General features: G+C 33.7%; 1 protein-coding gene and 1 long non-coding RNA gene across 6 annotated transcripts in view; one reads left to right on the top strand and one right to left on the bottom strand.

Annotated features, from left to right (window-relative positions):
• The window catches only part of LOC123287916 (uncharacterized), a 66923-nt gene that overhangs the window by 25257 nt on the left and 24481 nt on the right, over positions 1 to 17185 (top strand). The window lies entirely within an intron of this gene.
• SEPTIN7 (septin 7) overlaps positions 615 to 17185 on the bottom strand; it is a 114773-nt gene continuing 98202 nt past the window's right edge. For all 4 annotated transcript variants that reach the window (XM_070511764.1, XM_070511767.1, XM_014840735.3 and 1 more), the window contains 4 exons: positions 16346 to 16471; positions 7195 to 7330; positions 2714 to 2853; positions 615 to 1681 (listed from right to left, as the gene is read on the bottom strand). In XM_070511764.1, the coding sequence (XP_070367865.1) occupies positions 1642 to 1681; positions 2714 to 2853; positions 7195 to 7330; positions 16346 to 16471 (442 nt within the window). In that variant the 3' untranslated portion in view covers positions 615 to 1641. The remainder of the gene's footprint in view (positions 1682 to 2713; positions 2854 to 7194; positions 7331 to 16345; positions 16472 to 17185) is intronic.

Below are 17185 nucleotides of genomic sequence, written 5' to 3'. Positions count from 1 at the left end.
TTTAAGGTAATGAAGTGGGTTGTATTAATTCTATTTAAAATATCGGTGCCAGCTCCGCTGTGGCGGCCCAGGGTTCGGATCCTGGGCGTGGACATGGCACCGCTCATCAGGCCATGTTGAGGCGGCGTCCCACATCCCACAACGAGAAGGACCTGCAACTAAGATATACAACTATATACGGGGTGGGGGGGGGGGAGGTTTGGGGAGATAAAGCAGAAAAAAAAAAAAAAAGATTGGCAACAGTTGTTAGCTCAGGTGCCAATCTTAAAAAAAAATAAAATATCATGGAGCATTAAATTAAAATCTCTATCATTTGACCTCAGTGAAAAGAAATTATATCACCCTCCTTCCAGTTAAAAAGTTTCAGTTCCCAAGGACCTGAGAGTTTACCTAATGTGAATGAGCTGGGATTTGTTCTCAGAGAAATAACATATTAATGAGAGACAGTAATCAGTAGAGAGATACTGTATCTCATAAATTAGAAAATTAGCACATACACATTCTAAATGAAACAAACATACAAGAGAAGAGTTACAATCTTCAAGTTGAAAAGTTTCTCCCCATTCTTTTAGCTTTGTATATCACCTGTAGAATATTTAAGACCTTACACTCTATTACATCACAACATTGTTTATTATGTGAATTTTTTTTACAATACAAACAAAAAAAATACAGAAATGCAATATATGAATACAGCTAAATGCAGAATGGTGACTTTTTTTTCTTTCAAGAGGCCATGATTCCCATTTCTAGTAAAATAAAGAGACTGCACATAGGTAGAAATAGGTTGGTCATTAGCTTCACAATTTTGCCTAGAAATGATCTATAAATGCTTTTTCTTCCCCCTGCTACTTACCATAAAGTGTAAAAAGGGAATTAAAGGAAAGTTTCCTTGTTGGTTCCTACCATATGAAAGATGCTATATTCTATTTTAGCAGGGCCAATATATGGAAAATACCTAAATTAAATGTTATTACAAAAATGAAGCAGTAATGAGATTCTGGCTAAAGAGGGCACTAAATGAGAATAATATATATTTAAAGAATCCAAAACAAATAAACAAACAAAAAAAAAGGTTGTTATAAAAAAGCTCTAGGTGCATTGTAAGCATATAGGTTTTTTTTTTCCATGTGTATTTTTAAACAATGGAAGTGTCAAAAAATAGGGTCAACTGTGTTAGACTAAATTACATTATTGTATACGCTGCATTGAATGGAACCTTTGTATTATAATTATCAGAGAAGCATAGTTTGCATCATATTATGGCAATTTATCCTCAATGAAAACCTTTCAGAGTCCTTTTATTTTGGAATATCCTGTAAACAATCAAACCACCAGAACATGATTGTACAATAGTAAAATGTTTTCTTGCATTAAATTGAAGACATCTGTTTAATAAAAAAAAGAAAAGAAAATGTAGGAAAGGTACTTAGAGCTGTTAGTTTCTAAGTACACAACACCCTAGACAATTCAAGGCATCTTAATCTTCATCAAGAACAAAAAAAAAATTTTTTTTTGTCATGCTGTTAAATCCATCATTAAGGATAAAACTGGTGCAAATTGGTCAAACGGATCCAACAAACACTGATGTCCAAGCTGGCATATTGGCAACTAATACGTAACTGGTGGTCAATAGAGGGTTTAAAAGATCTTCCCTTTCTTCTTGTTCTTTTCCAAGGTTCTAAATGATTAAAGGAAAGTAATCAAAATGAGTGACTACATTATAAACATTATAGACAACATATGGTAGCAATAGCTAGCTAAATTACAAGTGTGTTGAATTTTCAAACACTAGTTTTTCATTTAAAAAATTACAAGATTTAGAAGTGAACAATGAGGACAATGTTAGTCTATAAGAATATTTTCTTAGACAATCCAGGATTTGACAAAACTCCAAGATAAACAGTAGAAAATATGACAAAGAATCATTTATTCTTCCCAAATGAAATAGTGCATATTGAAAAAGATCAACTGACGTCAAATAGAATATCCTTTTTTCCTACTGCCCATTTGTATTCTGAAATGCATTTGCTTTTATAAATACATTTTCCTCTTCCTTGGGGAAGAAGTTAATAGAAGAATAGTGTTACAGAACAAACGTCTATCTTGAAAATGTTTATTAGTACTGAGAGTTAACTGCAGAATCCTTACAGGGATGCCACTTTTCAGTGTTAAATGGGACTTATGAGGAAAAAAAGAAAACCAAGGTACAAATATTACTGAGTTTTGTATAAATTAAGAGCAAGTAACTGGTTAGATGTATTAGGAATTAAATATCCAAAATTTTATCTTAAGGATTTTATCCTAAAGAAATAATTCAACATAAATAAAACATACTCCGTAAATGTATAAAATATCTTTGTAGCAATGTTGTCTATGCTTGCCAAAAACTGAACACAACCATTATGTCCATAAACAATTGGGAGAAGGAGGTAAGAAATTGATTATGGTGAGTCAACTGGGAAGAATGTTAGGAAGCTACTAAATTATAATTATGAAGATTGTTAAGTCATGGAAAATGTAGTGAAAAGAACAGAGTACATAGATTGCATCCATCTATCTAAAAATATTCATCCACGAAAATGATTGTCCTTGGGATGCATGATAATAGGTGATGTCTTTTAAAGTGTTATTTTAATCTTTTAAAAATAATAGGAAAATAATTCTTTAAAACATTATTATACATATTTCTTGGGAATCTGATATTAGTTACCTTGAAGAATTCTGTTGTTCTAAAATACGTTGCTGGGCTTCCCAGTTTGCTTTTTCATCTTCAAACTGACGACGTTTTTCCTCTAATTCTTTGTGCTGTGCTTCCAAATTCTTTTTCATCTGCTCATGGCGCCGTTGGAGCTAAATCACAGGACAATATACAAAATAAAACTATTTAAGAAATCAGGAGCAAAAGCAGAAATTTAGCAGGGACAGCAGTCTAGTTTCATCCAGGCATTCTAATATTAAAAGTATGGGCACTGAGTTCTTGTGCTATAAATTCAGAGTACTACCTGGAAAGCACTGTCTAGGATTCCTCCTCCTGTAGGACTTGCCACTCAAAAGGCCAGTGACCCAAGAGAATAATCTTGGGAAAAGGAAAAAAAGTGAAACAAGCTTACAGTTGTGTAGCACTTTATAATGAACACATCCTATCTTATCATCTCACTCTTCATTACTCACAAGCATGTATAAAGCTGAGCAGGGAAGACACCATTGCTCCCACTGTACAGATGAGCAAACAGTTGCAGAGTTTATAATGAACACATCCTATCTTATCATCTCACTCTTCATTACTCACAAGCAGGTATAAAGCTGAGCAGGGAAGACACCATTGCTCCCACTGTACAGATGAGCAAACAGTTGCAGAGTTTATAATGAACACATCCTATCTTATCATCTCACTCTTCATTACTCACAAGCAGGTATAAAGCTGAGCAGGGAAGACACCATTGCTCCCACTGTACAGATGAGCAAACAGTTGCAGAGTTTATAATGAACACATCCTATCTTATCATCTCACTCTTCATTACTCACAAGCAGGTATAAAGCTGAGCAGGGAAGACACCATTGCTCCCACTGTACAGATGAGCAAACAGTTGCAGAGTTTAAGTCACTTGCCCAAGATCACTAGTCAGAAATTACAGAACTGGGATTTGAATCTGTCTCCTAATTCCAAGTTTAAAAAGCTTAGATAAGTGGAAAGAAAGTGGGTAGATAAAAACCCAAGAGTTTCAAGGTCACAGTAAGGTTCCCTGATTCTTATAAAGCAGTGGTTCTCAAATGTTAGTCTTCGTACAAATCTCCTGGAGTACTTGTTAAAAATATAGAATCCTGGACCTCATATAGACATAGTGAATTAGAATCTCTGGGTGAAGAGTCTAGAAATCTGCATTTTCAACAAGCTCCAGTGACTCTAATACAGGTGGTTCTTCCTACATTAAGAATTAATGCTGTAAAGAATTCTGGCTGAGAGATGGGAAACACTCATGCAAAGTAACTACAGAAACCAAGAGCTTATCTAATGGTTCATTAAATAATTTCATTTAGGCACTACTCAGTCTACTTCTGAAGAAAATACTCATGTAAAATAATTACATTAAATCTAACTACACTGAATATCTAAGAGCTATTCAAAATCTTCAGATGTCCAGGAATTATGTTCTATTAAAAGACTGCATTACATCAGTGAATTAACATCTTAAATTTGGATTACAATATAATTTTGAATACAATTTGTTTTCTTAATTATTTTGTAAACCCACAAAAATAACTTCATATTCATTCCTATTACAATTATTTCATGCAATTCCTACAAAACTATCTAAGATAAATTTAAGCAAACATGAGTGAAATTTGAGGTACCATCTTGCTGATGACAGCAAACAAGTTACTAAGAAAATATTAGAAAATAGGAACATAGGAAAATGCCTCTAGTTACACACACATATATATAAATATATAAATGCAAGTAAATCATAAACACACAATTCAGAATGGTTACCTCTGGGAAGGAGACAGAGGGATACAAGAGGGGAGATGCACACAGGGGCCTCAAATAAATGGATGTCTTATTTTTTAAGCTGGGCAATAGGTGTTCACCATTCTTTATCTGTCTGTTTCTGTTACACATAAGTATCTTCTGTGTTAATTGTAGACAGGTAGAAATACAGGTCACAATCCCTCACTCTCAAGGAACCCTTATGTTAGATGTGTTTCAAAGTCCAGAATTTTTCAGATTTTAGAAAGGCAATACTACTTAGAGAGGTGTATATACTGCACTTAGAAAACACCTCTGGAGCTGTCTAGGGTACACCTATAATCAAACAAACTACTATTTTTTGCAAGTAAAATATAGAAATATTCTCATCAAGTGGGATAAAACTATTAGTTCTATGTCTGGTTTTGCATAGTTTTCAGAGCTTTTTAGGATTTGAAATTGCGGATACGTGATTGCGGGCTTGTGTAGTGATTAAGAGCACGCTTAAAGAGTTAAGTGGGTTCAAATAATGCCTTACAACTATGCAGCACGGATCAAGTTGATTATCTTTCCTCCCATATAAAAAAAGGAGATGGACAATAATATCTACCTCACAGGGCTATGGTGTGACTTAAATGACATAATCAATGAAAGATGCTTAGCACTGGGCCCAACGTGCTTTGCTGCTAGATATTAGCAGCTGTGCCCCATATTTCTAGCACAAACGAACTTGAGAAAAAACTGTATTAAACAAGGTTAAGTAGGTTTCTTCACCTATTTATTTATATACACAAAATGGCTTACATATTAGGGGACACTTGGCTCAGATCTCTTTACAGGTCAATCTGATGCTAAGAAAGATTGCATCCTTCAGAGAGTAGTTAAGTTTCTCAAAACTCAGTAACCATAAAAACCCTTGAAGGTTCTTTGGCTACAGTTTCATAATTATTTGTTTATAACATTTACTCTTAGCAGCTGGTCATAAAATATGTCTATACCTAATGTAAATTTAACTACTTTTAGATTTTGAATGGAATCTAAGTGGAGGATAATGCGGAGTCTTGATTACTCCTGTTTTTAATCCCCTTCTGATATGGATTTTCAAGATTATTGATTAATTAGTGAAAGGGTAAGAGATTCAAATGCATAGATTTAGTAACAGGCTGATAAATAAGAAGACTAAACTTAATCTCCAAAATGTCATCTTAATAACAGGTGCCAGAGATGCTAGTCTTGCAGTGATTGGCAGCGTCAAACCAGGAGGAATTATTCCATATCACCACTGAATTAAGCCTATGACAAATATAATAGTGAAAGTTTTTTTATAAGCAATTACAGAAAAAGCCCAGTAATTTAAGAGAAATCTAATGTGGAATAAGAACATTTCCTCAAAATTATTAAATACTTCCGTCACTCCATGCATTCTGTCTACTCAATGGATTAGAGTACTTTGGTTATGTATTTAGTCAGAGGGTTTCAGTAGTTTATGCAGTAATTACAAAAGCAATGAGACCAATTGTCAGGATGTAACAAAACAGATCTGAATTTCCTTTTCATCTATTTAGATACAAATATTAATAACCACATATAACACAGGTATCTTGTTGAATTTTATCATTAAAAGTCACTTTAATGTCATCCATATTACTGTAATTCCATAAAAATAATTTTTAGCATAATAACAAATCTACGCTGAGAAAAATCTCATGCTGAAATCACTGATTTATTTTATGTCTACCCATAGTTTCTTCTATTGTTCTCAAACATCAAACCAACTACTTACTCTATAGATTCTTGTCTTGGTGTTTTTTTCTCCATCTTTTATTTCTTGTCACTTATTGAAAGAAATGTCTTCAAAGTCTTTTTGATTAATAGAAACTAAATGTATCCCTCAACATTGGAGGGATTCCAAGGTAGTAGATAAGCTTGCTGGGATGCTTTGTCACTATCCAATTTTGTAACATTGGGAATTACTTTGGCAGTATATTACAAATAAGGCCCCACTCATTTACAAGAATATCACATTCCTTCATTTTCTTCCCTTTGCCTGCCTGTAATTTATCCTGGCATGTCTTGAGTTCAGTTAAGAGTTTTTCTTTCTTTCTCATTCATACGCAGGTATGTCTGGTCTATTATTATTATCCTAACACTAGTTTTCGTGTGTGTGTGTGTAAGGAAGATTGGCCATGAGTTAACATCCATCCCAATCTTCCTCTATTTTGTAAGTGGGATGCTCCCACAGCATGGCTTGATGAGTAGTGTGTAGGTCCACGCCCAGGATCCGAACCCATGAACCCGAGGCTGACAAAGCAGAGTGTGCAAACCCAACCACTATGCCACCAGGCCAGGCCCCTAACACTAGTTTTTCTTCTTACAACCACCCAAAACTCTGATTTTTACCTTTCTTATACTGAATATCTGGAATGGTTTATAATTTCATTTCTCCTAACTTGCTCTTTACAACTAATAATTCATTATAAGTATTCTATTATGCCTTCCTACCAAGTATACTTGTGTCCAAATACTTACATATTGAAGTATATATTATTTTATTATAAACACAGTGCTTGCTTTTATTTCTCTATTTTATTACATTAGGGTATTATATTAGATTTCAAAAAAATGTGTAGAAAGGTTATATTATTTAAGAATTTTATTAAAGATATTTACTATTTTAAAAAGGAGTACTTGTCTATAAGAGGTGGAAATATTAGGTTGATTACCTCAGCTTCAGAGTCCTTCAGTTTTTGAACTTTTTCTTTGACCTTCATCTCAAACACCTGCTCCATCTCCATCTCCATCTTCTTCATCTTAGCTACATGCTCCCTTCTTTCTTCTTCCATTTGGGCGAGAGGGCTCCTGTTATGACCATTAAGGATAATAATTACACGTCTAAAAATGAAAAGTGTAATACAAAACTCTGAAACAGTGATGAAAACAAATAAAATGCTGTATGCCATTACTAAATTCTCTGCTGTTTTTCTGAAAATAAGTTTCAAAATAATTTTTCAATTATCCTGACACCATCTTAAATGACAACACAGATTTGAAGTTTTATGTATAAATGCTTTAGAAACTTTAAAATTTATAAATATTTATAATCTTGAAATTCCTTCCATGAGGTTTCATATCTAAACCTGAATCTCTAGTGAATAACTATTACGAAAATAGATCTAAATAACAAAAGCAACTGTTAGTGAGATGTTTCTCTAAACCTAGTGTATATCAAACCTAAAGATGACAAATAAACTAAACTGTAGAAAGAATTGGAGGGGCCACCCTGTGGCCGAATGGTTAAGTTGGCACGCTCCGCTTCAGCCGCCCAGGGTTTCACTGGTTCGGATGCTGGGGGAGGACATGGTGCCGCTCATCAAGCCATACTGAGGTGGCATCCCACATGCCACAACTAGAAGGAACTACAGCTAAGAATATACAACTATGTACCGGAGTGCTTTGGGGAGAAAAAGGAAAAATAAAATCTTAAAAAAAAAGAAAGTTAACGGAAGGAAAATATTCCCAAAATACATTCACAGAATGGAAAACTAAAAGAAAATTATTTAATTTTTTACTTTCTTTAAACAAAATTTTGACATGAAATAAGAAATTGAGTTAACGAAGTTAATATGTGTAAAATATTTTCAATTCTACAAATTTTCAAGTGTTATAATCTCTTCTTCTAAGACAACTTTGACATCACAATTATATAATTAACAATAATTCAAATTTATTTTGGTAACTGAATTGGTATGCTGGAAACAGCACCAGTCAATATCTAGAATACTCTTCATTTAGGTATGCAGAATATTTCTAGGCCACTTATGATAACTTCAATGCTCTTGAAAACTCATTCTACCTAACTCAAATATCTCATTATCTTAACGTTTAAAGATGTTCAATGATAAAATAAATGTGCGCACAAGAGAGAATCAGAAGCCAATAAATATCTTGATAATTATTTTTGAAATGCCAGAAAATAGACACAAGCATAGTTAAATAAAAGCAGTTCACTCCACTGACATTAAAGTCCACAGGCTCAAATTTCCTTGCACAATTTTGGTCAAAATTTTCATGTTGAAAAATATTACAAATGAGCTTTATATTAAGGCTAGCATACTTACAGACACAGGAGAATGCCAAAGTATCAAGTAACCTACCACAGCCCTGAAGAGGAAGGAAAAGTGGGCCCTGTGGCTTTGAGGATCTCAGAAAACTATTTAGTACACTGGGACAACTTAAGAGAGGCAGGCCCTTTTCTGATTTTGTTGATAAAACATGTTCATTTTGCCTCTGCAAAAACAGGCTTTGACAACTGAATTGTACATTTTAAACTGGCGAATTTTATCTCAATAAAGTGGCTAAAAAATTAAATCATGGCTTAAAAACAAAAACAAAATCAGGCCATAGATATCACCCCTAACTTCAGAGGCTAGTCACTTTAATCCTGATTTGACACACTCTGATTATGGTGACTTCTCTCCTTATGAGGCTGAATATTTCTGACCATTACATCATCCTTCTTTCCTATCAAACAGGAGGAGCTAAATGGAAAATACTAAACAAGGGCAACAGGACAGAACATTGGCTATCGATTTTTCTTAGTGAAAAGGAAGGACAAAGATGTGAGGTATTGCTGGGATCAAGATGATCTGTTTTTGCAATTACTGTAAATTAGAATAAAATGTTATTAACTAAAGGATATTTCTTCACCAGAAAGAACCTTACAAACCTACCGTATATTTTAACAATTAAGTAATTAATCAGAAGCTCTGAAAATGAAACTAAACCAAACATTAACTTAGAACAAAAACCTACATTCAAAAAGTGAGGTCAATTGAAATAAATTTTTAAGTGTAAATATCATTATTTCATTAAAAACTGATGAGGTCCTTCTTAAAACAGATTTCTCATCTTTATGGCAGGTGTTTTTAATATGAGGGCCTCAGATCTCTTATGCAGAATGTTAGCATATGCCCTGAAATGACATTACAAATATGTGTGTGTGTTCGCATGTGTGCGCATGTGAACATTTTTCTGGTGAGAGGGGCCAAAGTTTTTGTTAGACTTTTAAAGGGTCTATCATCTCACTTCTCCCACCCCCTAAAGCCTTTTTAGACTCTAGAAAAGTCAAAGAATCTAATAACTAATCTAGTTAACTGTTTTTGAATCGACAGTTTTAAATAATTGAATATATATGTTGAAGCAACTGAGATTATCCAATAATACTGTTGTGATGTGAAAACAAATAATTCAAGACTGTAAATATAGTAAATAAATTAGAATCTAGACAGAATTGTCATTTTAAAGTTAAATGTATATTCTTAAGTATAATAACCTATCCACAAAATGCTCATTTAATTTTATCCTTGGGGGAAAAAAGGTAATTCATGTAAATTTAAAGAATTCATAGTATAATTTGCACATGAAAATGCTACCAGCTCACCAGAGTAAACACTGTCATCTAGGCTATTATTTAAGCAACTCTTGGGGGAAAATAGAACACTGCAGAGAAACAATCTGTAGAGAAACACTGAGATTTGCTTTTAAATTCAAAAATTTAAATTTAAAAATCTCTACATACTGAAACTGCTTATGTGTTTGGAAAAACAACCACTTACGCACTTTTAATTGTGTCATATCTAAAGGAACAAAACATACAGAGACTTAGCACACAAAGTAAACCACAGTAAAAGCATCAATTAATGGCAAATTCACAGACTTCATGATTAAATAATTAAGGTATGTGCTCTAAAACAAAAGTTTACAGAAAACTGTTAAAACTAGTTAATTTCTTTTCCAAAATTCTGTTAGTAATCACTATACCAAATCATTATGAAAATAAATACAATGAGCAATCACCTTCTGGTAGCCCGCTCAAATTTTTAATCTATTTAAATACGTGTACTTTCAAAAGAAATTTGTAGTATTTCATATCTGAGATATTTTAAGATTTTCGGCCTTGTAAAAAGTCTTGACTCCTGATCAAATAAACTAATATTCCAGTATTATTTAAAAAAAAAAAGTCACATATCTAAAATGGATTTTTTGAAGCCTCTCACCAGCCAAAATGAACTTTCTAATCTCTTTTATGTTTAAATTAATTAGCACGCCACTTCTAGTCACCTTTATTAAAGTTAATATTTAGAAAACTGTACTATAAAATTGTGCTTACAATGTAGAAAACACAGGATAAAAAGATCATTCTTTGTCATCACACTGTTTTTTCAAAAAGACTTATTAGACAGCTAATTTATTAGATTAATTTTATTAGATTAAAACCAATTTAAATTATATCATTGCCTGCCTGCTTTTTAATGGGAAACTAATCTTCACACACACAGATACGTTAAAACTTATAAACTTAAAACTTGTTACAGAAATTTAAAGCAACTCAGTCAGAGAAACAAAAAGGCCTAGTAAAAAAATTTAAAAAATCAAAAAAGGCTATAACATAATGGGAATATTACACTAAATCCTCAAAGATATAAATTAGGTCCTTCTAGGGATCCTCTTTAAGGGGTTAAAGTTCCTGAAAGCCACCAGATGACTCACCCTTTCATGTGACCAATAAGAGAATCACGGAAGGGACCACACAAGGCTGACCTAGTAAGGTTCTATTGTGGTTGCGTTATATGACCCACATTTTGAGTGTAATGGAAGACAACCACATCTCATCTAAATTATGTGTGGTTTTCCCTGAAGAACACATTAAGCAAGTATATTTACATACTTTTGCTCCAATGGTTGGTAGGCCACTATGTATAGCAATTTTCATACAAAATTTTCCAAAGGAATTTTGTTTCAATGGATTCCAAAGAGCAATAAAAATTTCCAAAAATTTTGGGAAATAACGGTTGCCAACCTTTTATTTTGCCAAGTGAGAGTGTTAAAACCAAACATAAACAAAACAATACTCTATCATCATTATATTTTCATGAACGGACATTTGAACAAAGAACAAAAGAGATAACTGAATAAATTTAGTATTTTGGAAAAACTGTGGAAAATTTCAGAAAATTATCTTTCTCTTTAGATCAAAGAAAACTTTGTCATGTAGCAAAAAAATTCTAAGGTTTAGTGTTTGGAAACCTGTATTTTAGTCATTTCTAGGAATCAGTTATCCATAAAGTTGTCCCAAGACTACAGATGGAAAAGGCTATAGAAATCAGAAAAATAAATTAACATATGGGGAAAAAGGTAACAAGGGTGTGCCCCAATTTGGAGCAAGATATCAATTGTCATAACTGGTACCAATGACAGAAAACAGTTCAGAAAAAGAGTCACCAATGGAATGTGATTTTAAGTAAAAGGTAGAAGGAAAACCAAGGAAGGAAGAAGTAGGTAACACTTTAAGAAGCAGGCTTAGCAAAAAAGGACAGCCGTCCTCTTATTGAGGATCACCTTCTTTTCTTTAAGAGATCTACAATCTGGATATGGCTATTTCTTCTCTCCTTGCCTTTAAAACCTCTTGTTGAATCTTCTTTGATCTGGAACCTGACTTCCTTTTCTGTTCACTTCCAACCACCCTTTACCCTCCAGACAGGGTGAGCAAGACAAAACTATCCCTGAAGGTTTAGAAGTACTTAAAATAGGTGACTCCATCTTTTCTTTGCCAGATAACAAGTAATACCTGAATGGCTGCTAGGAATAGTGCCCACTTTTCCAGACTCTGGCCTTGAAACAAATTAGTACTTGATGAGACAAACTCAGCTATTTTTCACATTTTAACTACATAACCTAAATCTTGGGGTTTTTTTCTAGCTTTACTGAGATGTAATTGACATATAATGTTATGTACGTTTACGGTGTACAATGAGATGTCCAAATCTTAAGTCTTTCCAAAACATAATTTTCTAGGATTATTAACATTAACAGAAAGGAACATTTTCAGACATACAAATCCAGTATTTTTATTTTTAACTCATGGTTTAGTACACTCTACAGTCTGTCCAAAACTGACTCAGAAAATTAAATATAAGTATAAAATGAATTAATCTACAACTCAATGCCTAACATAAAAAAATTAACTTATATTCTAAAACCAAAGTGTGATTAGCACTTTGTTGAGTGTACGCTGCCAAAGGTTAATATAACTATAAATTTTGAATAGATTCATATATGTATGTATATGTATAAATATTGTTAAGGGCAATGAAAAAACATATGTCCATCAGCAATCAACAGATGAATAAACGACCTTATTATCAATTTTATTTCTTTGTCAAATTGCCAGCAGTTGCTATTTAGAGACCTACAAAGTAGTAAAGAAAGTAATAAAATGTCCGCATTTTAAAAAATATATAAACAAGCTCTTTTTTTTTTTATTGGCCCTGAGTTAACATCTGGTGCCAATCTTTTTTTTCTTTCTTCTTCTCCCCAAAGCCCCCCAGTACGTATTTGTACATTCTAGTTGCAGGTCCTTTCTGGTTGTGCTATGTGGGTCACGGCCTCAGCATGGCTTGATGAGCAGTGCCATGTCCATGCCCAGGATCTGACAAGGCAAAACCCCGGGCTGGCGAAGCAGAGTACACAAACTTAACCACTTGGCCACGGTGCCAGGCCCTCCACGTTTTTTTTAAAGGACCAAAGAGACTGTCTAGTTCAGTGGTCTTCAAACTGGGATCTCTGTATGAAGTCTTCTGAAGAGTTAGTTGAACCTATGCAGTTTTAAGAGAATCAATTTCCAGATCCTCAATTTTACTCTTGCCTAAAGTGATCTGTCTGAAAATTTCCAACTTAGAGATAGCCCACCTCTCACTTTCAAAAAACCTATTCCTTCTTACCTGAAGTACACTGTCCCAAGTGTACCCAGAGGTGTGAAAACCTCCAGGTGACAAAGAGAAGTCTCCCTCAAGGATTAATTAAAGCACTATAACATAAACCCATAGAGTATCTGTATCTCCCAGTATTAAACATGTTGCTATTAAGGGCAAAGTGTGATTGTTAGGTGTTGGAAATGTGGTGTTTGGGTCCGTGTTGGGATGCTCTGAGTTCAGATATGTAGTAGAGGGAGATGGCTGGAGAAGTGACAATTTTTGTTTAACAGCTCTGCCTCTTCCACCCCAAGTTCCCTGTAACCTCAAGCTCTCTCTGCCACCATTATCAAAGAATGCACTGCTATGAAGGGAAGAGTCCCATGAGAGCTATACAAATAGAACATCAATAAGAAGCCTAAACTCATATTTCCTTACTTCACATATTTAAATATTAGCCATTCTTTTCATGGATGAGTGCTTAGCTATAAAAAGCACCTTACATCAGCTAAACCACCATAATTTGCTGGTACTGATTTTTTTAAAAAAAATTCAACTGGAATGTTTTCTGAAATTGCTAACATTTTCAAGACAATATAAGACACAACCAATGGATAAAACTTCCATGTGACTTCTTTCAGATTCAGTATGTGTTATTCAATCAAGTAGTAAAAACCTAATTTAACAAATCATATCAATATCTACTCTAATTAGAGCTATTCCCCAGTTGGTTCAATCTTTAAAAATATTTATTTTTCTACTTACTATTAACATAAAATAATATACAAATTCCTGGGGCAATTTGCTTTTCAGCAGTATGAAGCTTTTTTAAATTATTTTCATAGGTAAAATCTGGACATGACTCATCTCATTAAAAAATACATTTCCAATAGAACCCTACTTTTTATGTTTTCATACGGGTTATAGTTTAACTCAAGTAATTCACACTATATTCTGTATGTACAGAAGAATTTTTAACAACACTGTGAAGTTTACTATTCTTCTCTGAATTATCTTATCTGCAACCAACAGCAGAAATACCCCGACAGCATTATTTTAAAAGTCTTATATTTGAAATATGCAAACAATCCCTTATTTTTAGTATATGAACAGATATTTAATAGAAAAAATCGAACATTAAGTGCATACATTTAATGAAAAATATGCACTGATATACATTTCCCTTTAACATATTATAAAATTATCCGTGGCTTTAATTGCATATGCTTTTCTTTTAAACAGTTAAAAAGCCCATAAGCTAGTGAAATGCATTTAAAATGGATTAGGATTTTATGAACAATATTTACTATGATGGATCCTTATAATTTCTGTGCTAAAGTTGTTTCATACAAATTTTGCTAAAAAGAGATAAAAAGTCTTGCCTTTTTCTCATGTACTGAACCTCACCTCAAATAGAATCTTGTATTTTACATATGAAAAATTCTTGAAATATTAACCAAATCAACTTTTAAAACAGAAGTAGTAAATTCCTAGAAGTCAGTGTTTCACAAAGTATGCATTACTAATCAACCTGTATCAGAACCATCTATGGTGCTTATTAAAAATACAAACCCTCAAGCCCCATCCCATATCTACTAAATCAGGATCTCTTGCTAATGATTGAACCCGGAAATTTACCTTTTTAACTATCACTCTCAGGAGATCCTTGAAACCAGAAAACCTAGAAATTGATCAATAAAGTTCTTCAAATAAGCAAGCTGATAGCATAAGGAGAAATTCAAAGTTAACAAAGACATTAGAGGCTATGACCTAAATATCATCAGGAAAATATAGAAGAAAACAAACAGAGTTAGGTCTAAGATCAGTTTTAAAAGAGAACTGCTTGCGACTCTGCCAATGACTGTTAATGCTTTGTGTGATTTCTTCTGGAACTTAGGGCTACTGTGGAGACTTAACTAAAAAGAAAAAAGGAACATTTTTCTTTTCCATTATAAGGAATATTGGCCACTATAAAACACTATTGCTACTCTGAGAACTTGCCTTTCTCATTATTTATACAGATGATCTTTAGGATTATCCTCTAACGGTAGAAAACACCTGGCTACAAACGTACATACACTGTTAAAATGGTTTTCATGATACTTATGATCTTCAACAATCCTCCAAAAAGGAAAAATAGAGCACAGACATTGTTACCAAGAACTATACCAGCTAACTCATCAGACTCCTCACACATCTCTTTTCTCTACCCCATCATAAAACCACCACAGCTTGAGATACTAGCTCAGAAAGGGGAAGCTCCACACTGGGGAGTCACTCACACCACTCCACCAACCAACAGAAGAAACCCAAACTCCTACTGATCTACTCCCTGGAAATACACAGAGAAGATAACCAAGACTATATTCATCTAAATATTCCTTTTGTTTGGTCCTGTTGTTTGTTTGTTAGTGAAAATTCTGCTAACAAAATGGTTTATTTTAAAAAGACTTAATAAAAGGGAGAAGATCTATGTTTAGTCTCCTTAAAGAGACTGTGGGGTGTTTACCTTAAAAGTAAAATAGGTTAAGAGATCTTGGTAGTAACTCTTCTCTCAAAATAACCCAAACAGGGGCCGGCCTGGCAGTGTAGCGGGTTGGTTTTGTGTGCTCCGCTTTGGTGGCCTGGGGTTCGCCGGTTGGGATCCCGAGCACAGACCTATGCACTGCTTAACAAACCATGCTGTGGCAGGCGTGCCACATACAAAATAGAGGAAGATAGGCACAGATGTTAGCTCATGGCCAATCTTCCTCAGCAAAAAGAGGAGGACAGGTAGCAGATGTAGCTCAGGGCCAACCTTCCTCACCAAAAACAAACAAACAAATTTGCTAGAGGAGCTGTTTGATTTCTAATTGGGAATCTAGTAAATGTGTGGTGTATAGATTACAAAGATGATAGCAAACGACCAGAAGAGAATGCACAGCTCTTCCACTTAAGGAACAAGGTAATAAAACAACACTTTCCCAACAATTAAAAGGCAAAATATACAACTGCCAAAACAGAGTTTAACAACACAAATTTCTACTGTTGCATATAAAGAAAATTACCCCCATTTTCTATCGAGTAGCCAGAAAGAATCTGATGAAAATGAATACCTTTTCTGGAAGAAACGATATATACTTACTTAGTAAGCTGCCCTTTATTTTTGTTATTATCTACTCCATTGTAAGTCACAGCTGCCAGTTTTCTGCTTCGGTAGTTCTCATAGTGTACATTATTAGTGACATCTTTCAAGTCCTGCATGTGTGTTCTGTCATAAATAAATAACACATCAAGAGTTTGGTTTTATTAAAAGAGCTTTGATGTAAATTCAAAATTTTATGAAAACAAAAATCTCAGACTTAAAATGAGCAAAAGACTACTTTTAAGGAAGATGGTATTCACCTGTCTTCATTTACTCTCAAGGCAGAGCAAGATACAATGTACTAACTTGACACCGATGGAAATTTAGGTTCCAAATGAGAATTTAAGAGACATAAATTCCTCAAAGCAGATACTAAAGGATGTCTTTTCTACAGAAGAGTATTTACTTTTATAGTACATGTTTTATCTTACTAGAGAAGGGAGAGATTAACTCCCACTGAAGCTCATAAAACCTAAAAGAAATTGTTTTTCTTTTAGCATTATTAACATTTGAGTTTTTACTAAGGTAATACATAGGGACACTTCAGACGACATATCAAGTTGGATTCAAACTGGGGAATTTTAATTTAAATTTCTGTTTATTCAAACTGTCCAGTGAATGTGGTATTTAAGATAACTGAATTTTTGCTCATATCATTTGTATCACATATAAAATCAACCCATGAGATAAACTATACAAGACATGAGACAATTACATCACTCCTTAATGATTCAAGATGTTGAAGACACCCCGAGGTTCTCTATGGTTTCCTTTACCAATCTAGTTTTCTTGAATATACACTATTTGGCAGTACTCTGTATCATTTGATCCTCCCTTTTC

This window comes from Equus asinus, chromosome 1, assembly GCF_041296235.1.
Source record: "Equus asinus isolate D_3611 breed Donkey chromosome 1, EquAss-T2T_v2, whole genome shotgun sequence".
NCBI lineage: Eukaryota > Metazoa > Chordata > Mammalia > Perissodactyla > Equidae > Equus > Equus asinus.
The sequence above is the reverse complement of the archived record's forward strand: the minus strand, read 5'-3'. Positions and strand labels throughout refer to the sequence as shown.